This window comes from Hemitrygon akajei, chromosome 23, assembly GCF_048418815.1.
Source record: "Hemitrygon akajei chromosome 23, sHemAka1.3, whole genome shotgun sequence".
Taxonomy (NCBI): domain Eukaryota; kingdom Metazoa; phylum Chordata; class Chondrichthyes; order Myliobatiformes; family Dasyatidae; genus Hemitrygon; species Hemitrygon akajei.
Window position 1 is genome coordinate 28,839,676 of NC_133146.1, and position 15,765 is coordinate 28,855,440.

The window sequence follows — 15,765 nt, forward strand, 5'->3', positions numbered from 1 at the left end:
TGCCTCACTGTGGTGTGTCATAAATATCAACTCAAAATAACTCAGGAATATGCATCTCTACGAAAAACTACTGCTTCCTTACATGTAGGAACTCAAATTTTGCACACTACTCAAGCCTTAAATTTGTTAGACTACTATTTTCTTGCATTGCAGCACCTGACACAAATACCTTTTGGCAAGTTTTTATACCTTAAGTTTCCAAAGACAAACAGAAGATTGTTATTAAAAGTGTGGAAATAGGAATCATCACACAGCTTGGAAAGGGGCATTTCAATCCAGCTGGTCCATGCCAACTAAGATTCCAATCAAAGCTAGTTCCATATCCCTCGAAATCTTTCCTATCCAGGAACTCACCCAAATATTAAACATTAAAATATTTTTGATGCACTTGCTTCTCCACTTTCCTCTGGCAATTTATTCCATGTTTTGGGTTAATATCTCCCTTGTACATGGGGCAATGTATGAGGAGGTCTGAGGGTGGCTGTTACACATGACTCATTTTTTAAAGACAGAATGAGATATGTTGTCCAATTACATGATTCTGAATTCATATATTGCATTAAATAAGACCACATGGAAACAAAATACATCAAAATAAAGGGTAACAATATCTGATATTTGTGAAAGAGAATAAAACTTTGAATTTATTGCTTGTTAATAACTGTACTTTAACAAATCAGACCTCAAAAAACATCTGTCCATATGGAGTTAATGTACTGTGTGATATTGCGAATTGACTGTTGTCCAAATATACCCTTTTCCTTCCACATGGAAGCCAGATTCTTTGAAAGATGTCTCAATTCTGTCTCAACATGAAAGTAATTGCTTACATTAAAAATCTTAAATTGTATTCAAAACTTGTTGCCAATCTGACAGTCTTGATCATTCTTATGCTCATTTATAACTGAAAATGCTGTTATTAAAAATTAGTTTTGCATTTCAATTCTTCAGCCTGTAATGATGAGAAAAAAAACATTTCATTGGGCAGACATTTGTCTGCTGATCTGACTGAATTTTCACAGCAGATGAAATAAGAGAAATAGGCTATTCAGCCCATTGCACTTGCTCCTTCTTTCAAAGATCATAGTTGATGTTGAGCAGATTTAGATGGTCACCAAAAACTAATAAACTTCTTCAGATGTACCATCGAAGGTATCCCGATTGGTTACATCATGGTCTGGTACAGCAATCTGAATGTGCAGAAATTGCAAGAAGCTGCAGATATCAGTGTACTCTGTCCAATACATCATGGCACACCACTCCCCACCACTAGTATCTGCGGGAATTCCAGCATCCAAAGATCCCTACTATCCAGGCCATGCCAATCCTTTGCCGCTACCATTGAACAGGATGTACAGAAATCTACAAGATTTATTAACAGTCAAAGAAGATGATGCTGAATGGCAAAATAACTAGCAATACGCAATCTTAAGACACGATCTGCTCAGTTTCAGTAACAAAAAAAAGCAATTCCTGCCATTCATTTAAGTTCTTAATAGGCACTTGGTGCTCAGAGTAGCTTCTGGAGTGGATATTCAAATCCCATGCTACCTCCCATCAGCAGATCCAGAACATATTTATGGCCTCTTGGTTTACCTATTTCACTTCGGTGATATTCAAAATGTAAATAAGTTTTTGCCTTTGAACAAGCTATGTCTCAAGGTCAAGTGGTCAACTGATTCTTTTCCTTGATACCTAACATCAGTTGAAATAAACCTAATTAAACTTAAACAATACTTACATGAAATACCCCAAATCAATTAATTCACTTGAGGTTTGAATCGGGCATTTTAACTTGAGGCAGTTGTAATTTGTATTTAAATATATTTATAATTTCACAGTAAAACCCTTCAATAATTAAAAGTTGCATTTTCAATTAGATTAGAAGGGCTTACTGTTAAAAATAAAATACTGTAGACCCAAAATAATGACACTTTATCCTAACAACACAAATAAGTACTACTTTTAACTGGGAATGGGCTTGACAAAGACAGAAAGAGGAAAATTCTAATTTGGCATCGTAAAATGGCATTTGCAAGATATTTGCTCAACAACTGAATGATGACTCACTAAAGGATCTGGGTATGCTTGCTCAATACAGCAGCTCACCCGATTCCTTCTGCATTCCCAGCGATGATTCCAAATTATCCATACAATATTTTCATTTCAATGCTGTAATCCTCCAGGCAAACATTAGCCTGAGTAAGAATGCAAATTCAAGGTACAAATATTCAGAACCCCAGAAATTTATGTTTGAAACCTTGTTGTGACACTTTAGCCATGTCAATTAAGACAGAACATTGGGAAATATTCCTCCCAGAATCATCCTATTGACAATTTTCTATCACTACAATAAATTATACTTAACTTAATAACATGATTAATGGCAAATCATTCCAACATTAAAACATTTTATTAGTATTCCATTTTAACAAGGCTTCACGGGCATTCAAATTAATTTAAAGTGCTCACTTCATACACAAAGTATTGTAACAAATGATGTATTTACAAAATATCTAAAGCTTAAGTTTCCTGTGATTTATGACTTTTTATTGAAAGAAACCACACAAAATGCAGATTTTGTGAAGTTGCTTTCAACAAAAATAACACTTCCACACCTAACTTGAATCGGTAGGTTCAAATATTTCTGAAGTTAATACATCCCTGACTGTCAATGGAAAACAACTAACCAAGTCACATTGGATTTGTTGTTCTCCATACAATACAATTTCAAAGAGAAAAGGTTTGATTTCCACTGATAGCTCCACCAATATTTGATCCACGTAATTTAGAACATGCAATCTGGTCAGGATCAAAATCCCACCATCTTGAGCAGCATGTCAATACAAGTTTTAGGCATTAACTGAATGGTCTTGTGCACAAAGCCATTTTAACCTTAGATCGCAGTAGTACAGTTAACTTAGAAAACTGATGAAGTTCAGAATAGTTGACATGGTGTACATGGACTGTAGCAAGACTTTTTGACAAAGTCATGCATAGTAGGCTGGTTCAGAAATATAAGACACAAAAATCCATTGCACGTTGGCAAAGTGAAATCAAAATTGGCAGAGGGAAAGGAGAGAGTAGTAGTGGGTAGTGTTTCTGAGTGGAGGTCTATGACCAGACATGTTCTGCAGTGATTGGTGCTAGGACTTTTGTTACTTAAAATACATATAATTGATTTGGATGCCAATGTTGGGAGTAAGTCTGCAGATGACACAAGAACTGGTGGATTTGTGGATAGCAAAGTTTAAGCAGTACAGAGATCTGCTGGAAAGTTGGACATAGTGATAGCAGATAGAATTCAATCCACCAAATAAGGCAATACACCTTGGGAGTTCAAGTTCTGGTAGGACAGGGATCTTAAGAATATTGACACACAGGGAGAACAAGGGGTGCAAGTCCATAGCTCCCTGAAACCATCAACGCAGATGGATAGGATGGTGAAAAAGGCATTTATTATGCTTGCCATCATAGGCTGAGACATTCGTTACCCAGATCAAGAAGTAATGTAGCAGCTGCACAATACATTAGTTCATTATTCTGATTGCTGCACTGCAGAAATTGGCAGTAGACCAACCATAGTTGTACCCTGTAACCTGAAATGAAAGGCTGTAGTCACAAGGAGAAACTGGATAGGCTGGGTTTATTTACACTGCAATGTTAGGGGCCAAAAGTAATTTTATTTGTGTTTATGTAATTTTGAACCGTTTATTTTTGAAGGATAAAGGTAAGTTTTTTCAACACAGAATGGTGAATATCAGAAACAGACTGAAAGAGGTGGTAATGCAGGCAGATACAATCTGGATACTTGGATAGGAAAGATAGAGGGATCAGAAACTAATGTGGACAAATGAGACGAGTGGAGATAAACATCACAGTCACCAGGATGAGGTGGGTCAAATTGGCTAGTGCCTATGCTATTCCATTCAATGATCATTGTTGTATGGACTAGAAAGAGTTTTGTTATTTCCTTAGCACTCTCTTTAAACAGTTTGTTTTTTAAATTTTATCTGATGCTCATCAAGAGTTGGTTAACTGAAACTAGTTTCTCCCCCTGCCCCCCACCAGATAATTCTAAAGTGCTCAGGCCAAAATACAACAGGATGCATTACTTCTTAAATGCATGTCAATAATAGTCTAATTATTGTTCACAGTTTCTTATTTGTTTGACTCAAAGTAGAGAGAATAAGTCTTCTCGTTTCAATAAATCTGCTTCATCCGAGTGCAACACCCACTCTATCATAGTGATATACTTCCCATTTCCAGTCCCATTCACACTTTACCACATAGGCTATGGATGCTCAAAGAATAAAATCAAGAATAACATTTTTAGATCAGGGGAATTAAGTTTATATGGCTAAGACAAAAAAAAAGTGGCATGGAGATAGAAAAGCAGCCATATCTCGATAAAATGTTTGAAGAACTGCAAGACCAAACCCTAAACGTCCTTGAATCTAATGAAGTCCAGAGTGCTGATGAGGAATCTCAACTCAAAACATCAACTGTTTCATCGTTTTGTACATTATTATTGCACATTATTGCAAATTATTCCACATTGGTAAATTATTACTGTGTATATTATTATCATGTACTTTATCATTAAAGTCTGCACACTAAGTGCGTTTTTAAATGTTCCTGCTGTAACAAAAGAATTTCTCACTCGTGATCAATAGTTTTTAATTATCATCATTTCTCTCCATTGTTGCTGCCTGACTACTGAATTCCTCTAACACTGTTTTGCTGAAATCCTGAAACCAGCCTGAATAACTGAGATGAATCAGATTTATTCTGTAGACGTTGACTTTCAAGAAATGGACAACAAATTAATTCCACATAGAAGTCTTGTACTCATTAGACATAGAATCCGTCAATCCAATAGGATTTAAACCCAAGATCCTGATGGGAAAATGTCAAATACCCAGGTCACAGTTTCTTACCAGCAGTTTGGGGGGGGAGGGGGGGGGAGAAATTAGGAAAGAAATCAAAGAAAAAGATAATGCAAGTGCATGTTGGAACAGAATTTCTAAACAAAACTGAAAATAAAAAATGAAGGGACCACTATGCATTTATGCAGCATTTAATCCTGGAATACAAACAAAAGCCATCCTTACCTGTCTCTGAGCATCTGATAAATTTAGCCACATATCATAGAGATTCTTCAGCTTTGCCTACAATGACAAATTTGACAAATTATTTTATTTAACATAAACAATGCTAAATATCAAATTATGAAAATTGACATTTCAAAAGTCTCAGCCTAAATAGCTAATATCAAATGCCACATGCAAATATCCAACTATATAATCACACCAATTCCAACAATTCATATCTGAATCTATTAACATTAGATAAGTGATTTGATAGATTGCCTCATCAATGAATGAAAAAGATTACAGGTCCTCCACAGCTTAAGTATGCACGACTTAAGTACTGTGAGCATTTAAGAGACTGGCAGGATGAATTTGTCAACTGCTGCAGACATTTTCTGCCGTCAGTTCACTCCTGCATTATCTACTTGTGAACTGTTCATAACCTGAACTGGATTCACAGAAACTGGCTATAGCCTACTGAGCACCTGTATATTTTCCAAAGAAATCATTTCCAGAAATTTACCACTGTCCTCTTGGCTAGTAGTTATGGGTGTCCTAGAACATTTGTGCTCAAGTCAGATGAGTTTCAATTACTCATGTTGTGGCTTAGCCCTCTTGCATATTTTCCACAAGTGTTATCTGGGGTAGCATAACAGTATGTCCCAAAGTTCTATACCGGAAAATTTCCTGCCACAGTAAATATATCTGTCTTTTCATTAATTTACCTTGTACCTTTCTAGAGACTACCTGACAGGGATCTCACTGGTTCACAGTTCCACAGCTGTCAGTCACATTACTTGGTGCAGTCAGTCAGTCAGTCAATACAGCAGACTCTCTTGCCACAGCAGCAAGCAGCTGAACCCAGAGCTCTGCAGCTATGTGCACACTTTCTGCTGGATCTTTTGATAACAATCCATAGTAGCATCCAGGTGAATTGCAGCCCCGGGTGAAATGAGTGATGCTCAACAAGATTGATATAGAACATAGAGAAAATTAAAATGTTGGCACAACATTGTGGGCCGAGGGGCCTGTACTGTGTTGTAACGTTCCAAGATCAATCTAACCCTTCTCTCTTACAAAGCCCTCCATTTTTCTATCATCCATGTGCCCATTAAGTTTCTCCAATGCCCTAATGTATCTACCTCTACCATCATCATTGGCAGGGTATTCCACGCACCCATCACGGAGTAAAGTAAAACAACTTACCTCTGACACCACCCCCCCAAATACTTTATTCCAATCACCTTAAAATTATGCCTCCTTGTATGAGCCATTTCTGTTTTGGGGGTTAAAAAGTCTTTGGCTGTCAACTCTACCCATACCTCATATCATCTTGCACAAACTCTATCAAGTCTCCTTTCATCCCCTTTTGCTCCAAAGAGAAAAGTCCTGGCTCATTCAACCTATCTTCATAAGACATGCTCTCTAGTCCAAGCAGCATCATGGTAAATTTTCTCTGCACCTGCTCTAAAGCTTCCATATCCTTCCTAAAACAAGGTGACCAGAACTGAGCACAAAACATTCCAAGCCATTTAGTCTAGAGATCACATCTAAACACCTTGACTGTTCTTCTCGTATAGCTCTTGCAAAAGGAGATTTTTATGCAGAATACAAGGCCATACCCTGTCAGAATCAAGTTTATTATCACTGACATATCCTGAAATTTGTTGCTTTGTGACTGCAATGCAGTGCAAAACAAAATTACAAGTTACAAAAAAAAAGGGTGCACAAGAAGAATAGCAAGGCAGTATTCATGGACTGTTCAGAAATCTGATGCAGAAGGGAAGCATCTGTTCCTAAAATGTCAAATGTGCCTCTTCAGGCTCCTGTACCACCTCTCCAATGTTAAAAATGAGAAGACCATTTTCTAAACAAGGAACAAATTCAGGAATGAGTGCTGTAAAGGGTCTTGGGAGACCTTGTGCAAAATTCTCTAATGATTAGCTAGCAGGTTGAGTCAGTGGTAAGGAAGGCAATGAAATATTAGCATTCATTTCAAGAGAACTCGAATATAAAAGCAAGATTGTAATGCTCAGGCTTTATAAGGCACTAGTCAAGACTGTACTTGGAATATTGTTAGCAGTTTTGGGTATATACACACATACACAATGTGCCTAAGACTTCTGCACAATATGGTAGTAATTTTATGTATTGTACTGCTGCTGCAAATAAATAAATGACATATGTGAGTGATGGTAACCCTGATTCAGATATGGGTCTCTAGATCAGAGAGATCTGTAATGATTAATAAACGATTTGTCAGGTGTCTCAAGGCTGGGTATGTCTGCATTTGTGCCACCCCTCACCCCAGCACTCCTTCTCTGCCACCTGTCCTACACTTCTCCTGTGGCGCTCCACTCTCACCAATCCCAATATTCTTTGCTTCTGCCAGGTTTATAAACTTGCTCTCCACTCCACATTGACAAATACAGTACTATGAAAAATTCTCAGGCACTCTATTTACATAAGACTTTTGCACAGTACTGTACGTGAAACACTTCAGTTATAATGGGGAGACTGAGGAATTAGGTAATACTTACACACAGAAAGAACTGATAAGCAATCTAATGAAATTTTCAAGATGAAAATGATTCAAGATCTGTTGTGCAATGCCCAGAGCAACAAGGAAAGCAGATGCATTAATATGTTTCACGTTCGGAAAATCTGTAGGGCTATTTTGAACAGAACTAATGGAATAACTGAGAGACAAGTGCCGTGAATGACCTTCTGTGGCCTGCCATCCAACAAACATTCATCAATTCTTAAATACAAATGTATCCCTTGCAAGTACAAAGAATTATTTTACAAGCTTGCCTAGAAAATACAGCTTCTTAAATAATTTAAGAATAAGCAACAAATGTACAAGTTGAAATTACTTCGAACTTTAGCAATTCCAAATGGGTGAATTTATATTTGTAGATCCTCAAATAGGCTGAAGTGGAAATAGCTCAAGTTATTTCTTCTAATTCTTGTCAAAATTACTCAGCTCAGCTAAATCTCCTCCAATTGTGATGCAACACACAATATAGTGATTTATTATATAAATATAATTAATAAATTAATAATATATTAATAAATATAATATAAATATAATATATTGAGATAGTGATTTAGATGCATATCATATTTTTTTTTACTGAGTTAAGTATTGTATGCAATTAGTTTTGCTACAACAAGTGTATGGGACATTGGAAAAAAAGTTGAATTTCCCCATGGGGATGAATAAAGTATCTATCTATCTATCTATCTATACATGGAACCAAACTGAATGTATAGTTTCTCTGCAACACATACAAAATGCTGGAGGAACTCAGCAGGCCAGGCAGCATCCATGGAAAAGAGTAGAGTCGATGTTTTGGTCCAAGACTTTCAGCAGGACTGGAGAAAAAAAAGATGAAGAGTAGAGTTAAAAGGTGGGGAGAAGGGAGGGAGAGACACACAAGGTGATAGGTGAAGCCGGGAGGGGGGTGAAGTAAAGAGCTAGGAAGTTGATTGGTGAAAGGTCTTGGCCTGAAACAATGACTACTATTTCCCATAGATGTTGTGTGGCCTGCTGAGTTTCTCCAGCATTTTGTGGGTGTTGCTTGGATTTCCAGCACCTGCAGAGTTTCCTCTTGTTTGTGTATTCTCTAATTTTTTTTAAAGCATTGGTAGAAAGATTTTATTAGAATTCTGTGCACCAGAACTGAATATTAAAATAAAAAAGGCAGCATACAGCTGCTTTGGTTAGGCATTGAAGGAAAACTACATGACTAACAGTCTTTCTAAAGTTTGAGAAAATCTAAATAGTAAATATAAAGCATTCAGTGAGCTGCACAAAGCCCTTTGAAACAGGATTTTTAAAAATATATTTGTTAGCTGAGCCAAAATGAATGCACGAGCTAAAAAGACCAAGGTCACCAAACTCAAGCAGTTGAAACAAATGTTTTAGAATGATACAAAAAAAAGCTTACCTTCGAAGTTTCACCTTTAGCATCCTCAAACTTCTCCGCCATGAAGATATTGAAAGCTGACCGTCCACGTTTAGGCTTTCCCAACATTGTAAGCTTCTACATGCAAAAAAAAATATTAAGGTAACAGTTCTTAATGGCACAACCCAAATTCATATCTGTACTTCAGTAATTTCAAAATTTAATGTCACCCTTTCAACCTGATACAGCATCTGGCATTACAAACAACTCCAGTGATGGACTAGATGCAATATATGCACACCACCAAGAAGAGTAAAATGCTGACAAAGCATTCTTCAGAATTGTGGACCGTCATAGAAAAGACATTCCTTTTTTTAAAAAAATATTATGTATTTATTGAATTTTAGAAATTACAAGAATAAATGTAATAATGAAATGGTAAGAAAAGTGATATTAACCCTCCCCCTTAATCCTTATCTAAAGAAAAAAAAAGAAAGAAAGAAAGAGAAAAAAGATTGCCTGGATATCGGAGGAACCCCACATGTTCCATGGAGTTCAAAATGATTTTGATATTTATTTTCACTTTCCCCAATTACTATAATTTTATCTTCAAAGGACCTATGTATCTAATCCTATCTTTCGTAAGTATGGTGACCAAATTTTCAAAAATATCTCATATTCATTTCTTAAATTATACGTAATTTTTTCAAATGGAATACAACTATGTATTTCATTATTCCAACGATCCATAGTTAAATTTAAATCAGATTTCCAAGTAACTACAATAACTTTTTTGGCTACTGCCAAAGCAATTTTTATAAATTTTTTCTGATACTTATTCAATTTAAATTTCATTATTGTCCCTTCAATGTCTCCTAATAAAAATAGCAATGGACTATGTGGAAGTTGTACTCCAATAATTTGTTCCAATAAAAATCTTAAATTAATCCAAAATGGTTGAATTTTAGAACAAGACCAAGTAGAATGCAAAAAAGTACCAATTTCTTGTTTACATCGAAAACATTGGTCAGACATATTTGAATTTAATCTATTTATTTTGTGGTGTTATATATAATTGATGTAAAAAATTATATTGTATTAATCTAAGTCAAACATTTATTGTATTTCTCATACTATCAGAACATAATCTTGACCAATTTTTTCCATCAATTTTAACATTCAGATCAGATTCCCATTTTTGTCTTGATTTATGAATTTCTAATTTAATTGTCTGCTTTTGAATCAAATTATACATACAAGATGTAAATTTTTTAATTTTTCCTCTCTGAATTAATATTTCTATTTCACTAGGTTTTGGTATCAACATTGTTTGTCCCAGCTTTTCTCGTAAATAAGCTTTTAATTGAAAATAACAGAAAAGAGTGTTATTTGATATTTTATATTTATTTTTTAATTGATCATACGACATCAATATACCTCCTTCAAAACAGTCACCTATATATTTAATCCCCTTTTGAAACTAATTATGTAAAAGTTTATTATCCATTGTGAAAGGAATAAGCCTATTTTGAATTAAAGTCCTTTTTGCTAATAAAGTTAGAAAAGACATTCCTAACTTCATACTCACTCGCTTCTGCCTCATTGTGCTTCGTTTCGCCAGCTTGTGCCTCCTTTCTTCCTTCAGAACAGCTAATTGAGTTGGAGTGAGTTGAGCTTTGAAAGCTGCCATTTCCAACCTATATTTCACTCTACTATCACTTGCTGCAGTTTCATATGGCTGGAAGCAAGACAATTAGAATACCAGTTATTTCAAAGGGCAGGCAAGTCAATTTTTGATAAAATTATCACGCAGTATTGAGCAAGCCAAAATATGGATATTATGTGATTCTATACTTCATAACTCTTGATCAAGAAATTGAAATTACTCACTTGCTTCTGATCTGCAGTTAACTGTCTCCAACCCTGAGCAATGCACTTAATCCTTTCTGTCACGGTGAGATCTGTAAGTAAATTACTCATGTTGGGTAAAAACAAATCAGTTTCATGTGACTGGCTTGTGACAATATAGTGAAGCGAAATAACAAAGACAGAGGTTCAACCATGGAGGAAATCCAGAAATACACCCAGTCTGCTGACGCCCAACATCTCTCAAATTGCATTTAGGTATACTGATCCACTAGATGTTACAAACTCCCAAATTACATATAGACTGTGCATATGATTTGCTGTCTGTTGCAAGCACCTTCTTGCCATGTGAGAACTTCGGTTGTGAAAATATCATTGTTATTTGTAGAGAAACGCAAATGGTTGAATTAAACATCCTGGTGTTTATAGATGTTTTCTTGGTTGGCATATTGATGAACGGGCACTTTCTGACTGGCTAACCACTTGGGTTACAAACAGTTCTCAGGAATGGAACCCTGTCGTAATCTGGGGATGTTCCATACATAAAAATGGCCATAAATCAGCATAAATAATTAAGTCCAAGAAAACTATTAGACCCCTCTACATTTTTGCTGCAAACTTAGAAATTTGGGGAATTTCAAATGTTAAGTAGCTTTTAAAATGTATTCCAAGATCTCGCTCTAAGTAAGAACTCGAATTCAATTCTAAACAAGGTGGGACAACAGAAACTTAGTTGGTTGAGGACTAACCAATTAGGAAGGATGGATGACCGGGGGTATATACACCACCGTACTACACATGCCTAAGCGACATTCCTGAAGATGGCGGAGCTTGTCATGGAAACATAAGTTAAAAATCATGCTTACACCTGGCTGGAAGCCAGAGAAAAGTTTATTTGTATTCCAACATACCAACAATACAGACTAGTACAAGAGATAATATAGAGAAATACACTCCAAATAATGCATTTAAAGAATAGAAAAATTATTGCCTTTGTATTATATCTGAAAGTGTGATACTGCTACCAGACAGTGGAACTGATGAATCTCACACTTGACAGTCAATGAGGTGATCAGATTCTATTAGTGAACGTTTTATGCATGAAAGCATAGGACAGGAGGTTTGTCCCTTTGTAGATCGGTGAAAACTCTTACTGCAGATTTATTTGGCTGTACTAAATGACACTAAAATCTTCAAACTGACATCTAGATGGCAGTATCACTCAAGTTTCTTTGTTTAACCTGCCACTTTTGTCCACAGTTTTTTTTTGATGTTTTCCCTACAATTATCTCAGCCCAATTGAGGTAAGCAAATTGGGGCTTAAGATAGATGCCAGGCTCCCAAAAGAAGATTCTCAAGTTTGAAAAAATGTATCTGTGTTGGATCTTGTGCTTTAAGGATGTAATTCCATTGGAGAGGGTGTACAGTGAAGATCCACTAGTACGTTGCCTGGCTTGGAGGACTTTAGTTATTGCAGAGATTTGGTAGGCAGGGGCAATTTCCTTAGAGAAAAGCAGACTGTACATATATAAAATTATAAGAGGCATAGATAGATAGATTAGATAGTCAGCCAGAATCTTTTTCCTGCATAATGATAACTGGTGCCACACTTGATGAGAGCCTGGAACAGGAATTGGTGCTGGAGTGTGGTGACTGATGATTGCAAGTGACTCCCTGCTGATCCACTTGTTATTTCTATAGAATCACTCTACTTACCTATTCTTAGATTTTTCAATACTTCCAAAAATTCTCACCTGCATCTTTAAAGAGCCTTTCTAGTTAGGCGACAGAGACAATTCAATTCTGTATCAAGTGGAGATAACTGGCTATCTCCACAGAGGATATTATCATATGAAGATTGATTTGAAACACCTAATTTAGATACAGAGAAATTACTTAATTTTTACTTGGATTAGTTGCTGTTGTTTCTGCATCCTTCTAAGTAGCCTGTTTTCAGAGCATGACAACTTTGATTTGCTGGAAACACAGATACATGTGGTGCCCTGTCTCTAGTGCATTGACTGACAAAGTAGAATCAATAAATGCACTATTCACTATTAACATCAGACATGTTACAGGACGTTTGGAATGTTCTTTTTTAAAAAAAAGACACCAAACCTCGACACAACGATGATGGGTAAAGTTGGCTCCTGGCCATTCATTTGCTAATAATAAAGTTTAGAGGATAGTCATAAAACATTACACCTTTTGACCCATCTGGTCTATGCAGAACCATTAATCTGCTTACTCCCATCAACCTGCCCTCCACATTCCTCTCATCCATGTATCTATCCAAATTTCTTAACGTTGAAATTGATCCTGCATCCACCACTTGTGCTAGTAGCTTTTCCCACACTCCTACCACCCTGTGAAGAAGCCGCCCCTCATGTTCCCCTTAAACATTTCATCTTTCACCCTTAACCCATGACTTGTAGTTACAGTCTCACCCAACCTCAGCGAAAATAGCCTGCTTGCATTTAATGTGCCCATATCCCCTCAATTTTTTATATCCCTATTAAATCACCGCTTAATCTTCTACTTTCTGTAAATTACTAATGTTTTCAACCTTTCCCTATAACCTTTCACCCTGTAACTCAGGTCCTCTAGTCATGGTAACATGCTTATAAATATTCTCTGCACTCTTTCAATCTTATTTACATCTTTTCTACAGTTATGTGACCAAAACTGCACACAATATTCCAAATTAGGCCTCACCAAATCCTTATACAATTTCAACATAACATCCCAACTCCTATATACATCGATTTATGAAGGTTAATGTGCCAAAAGCTTTATGACCGTCTCTACCTGTGACACCACTTTCAAGGCATTATGCACCTGTGTTCCGAGATCCCTTTGTGCCTAACACACACCATGCAAGACCTACCATGGTTGGTCCTCCCAAAGCAGGACATCTCACACTTCTCTGCATTAAATTCCATGTGCCATTTTTCAGCCCATCTTTCCAGCTAGCTGAGAAAACCACTGCAAGCTTTAATAGTCTTCCTCACTGTCCACTATACCCCCAATCTCTGTGTCATCTGCAAATTTGCTGATCCAGTCAGCTACAATTATCATCCAGATCATTGATATAGATGACAAACAACAACAAACCCATCACTGATCCCTGCGTCACACCACTAGTCACAGGCTTCAAATCAGAGAGACAACCATATATAGCAACTCTGGCTTCTTCCGCAAAGCCGCTGTCTAATATAATTTACTGCCTCAGCTTGAATGCCAAGCAATTGAACCTTTTTGCTGTCTACATGGACAGCATTTGACAAGGTCCCTCCCATGCAGGATCTTGTCAAATGCCTTACTAAAGTCCATGTAGACAACAACCAATGCCTTGCCTTCCATCAATTTTCCTGGTAACTTCTTCAAAAAAACTATTAAGATTGGTTAGACATGACCTACCACACTTGAAGCCATGTTGATTATCCTTAATCAGTTCATGTCTTTAGAAGTACTTTTATATCTGGTCCCTCAGAATATCTTCCAATAACTTTCCCACTACTGATGTCAAGCTCACCAGCATACAATTTACTGGCTTATTCTTACAGCCTTTCTTAAACAACAGAACAACATCAGCTATCCTCTAATCCTCCAGTACCTCACCCACGGCTAAGAATATTTTAAATATCTCTGCTAGAGGCCCTGTAATTTCTGCACTAGCCTTCCGCAAGGTCGAGGGAAAACCTGTTGGGCCCTAGGGTCAATCCAGGCTAATTTGCATTAAGACAACAAACACCACCTCCTCTAATCTGTAGAGGGTCTATGACCTTGCTGTTGCTTTGACTCACTTTCATTTATTTTTACAGTTAGTTAGAGATACGGTACAGAATAGGCACTTCAGAACCTTTGAGCCATACCACCCAGCAACCACCAACAACCCTGATTTAACCCTAACCTAATCACTAGACAATTTACAATGACAAATTAACCTACACAGCATGTCCTTGGACTGTGGGAAGACACCAGAAGATTCCATGGGGCAGAGAGACTCCTTACAGTGGACACAAGGATTGAACTCTGAAGCCTCGAGCTACAATAGTGTTGTGCTAACCACAACGCTAAAATCTGTCCATCTCCCAAGTAAATACAGATGCCAAAAATCCATTTAAGATCTCCCCCATGTCTTTCAGCTCCATGCATAGAACACTACTGTTCTTCCAGAGGACCAATCTTGCAGAAGCCTCAGGATTTCCTTTCACCTTATCTGTTAGAGCAACCTCATCTTCTTTTATATTTCCTAATTTCATACTTGTGGGGGGGGGGGGGGGGGTATGAGATACATCTCCACCAAAGGAGGTATAAGGTGCTCTCCCTCCACTAGCCTGCAGATCACCCTTGGGCAAGGTGGAGCATTTGTTTAGCCCTCTGAACAGGGTCACATGAAGTCATGGGAGCAGGCAGTGGATGCTTGTATGAGCAACTGATGCATAACACAAGTCCTGGTTGTGCACTGATGCCAGGCATACAACCTCTGAAGAGTATTGATAATGGCTGGGGTCACCCGTCTTGTAAACAGTGCCCAGAAGCAATGGCAAACCTCTTCTGTAAAAAAATATTGCCAAGAAGAATCATGGTCATGAAAAGACTAAGTTGCCTACAACTTAGAACATGCCCACATAATGACAAACTATTTTCTTCTTAAGCATTCTCTTGCACTTCTTATACTCAAATACCTCATTTGTTCCTGCCTGCCTATACCTGCTATACAGACCTCCCCACCTTCTTAACCAGGGCTTCAATCTCTCTCGAAAACCAAAGTTCCCTAAACCTGTTACCCTTGCCATTTATTCTGACAGGAACATACAAACACTGTACTCTCAAAATTTCACTCATGAAGGCCTCTCATTTAACAAGTACACCTTCGCCAAAGTAAATTA

General features: G+C 37.1%; 1 protein-coding gene across 3 annotated transcripts in view; it reads right to left on the reverse strand.

Annotated features, from left to right (window-relative positions):
• Window positions 1–15,765, reverse strand: part of tfam (transcription factor A, mitochondrial) — a 51,906-nt gene that overhangs the window by 13,451 nt on the left and 22,690 nt on the right. For all 3 annotated transcript variants that reach the window (XM_073027275.1, XM_073027274.1, XM_073027276.1), the window contains 4 exons: window positions 10,895–10,965; window positions 10,593–10,742; window positions 9,047–9,142; window positions 5,115–5,171 (listed from right to left, as the gene is read on the reverse strand). In XM_073027275.1, coding sequence (XP_072883376.1) covers window positions 5,115–5,171; window positions 9,047–9,142; window positions 10,593–10,742; window positions 10,895–10,965 — 374 coding nt within the window. The remainder of the gene's footprint in view (window positions 1–5,114; window positions 5,172–9,046; window positions 9,143–10,592; window positions 10,743–10,894; window positions 10,966–15,765) is intronic.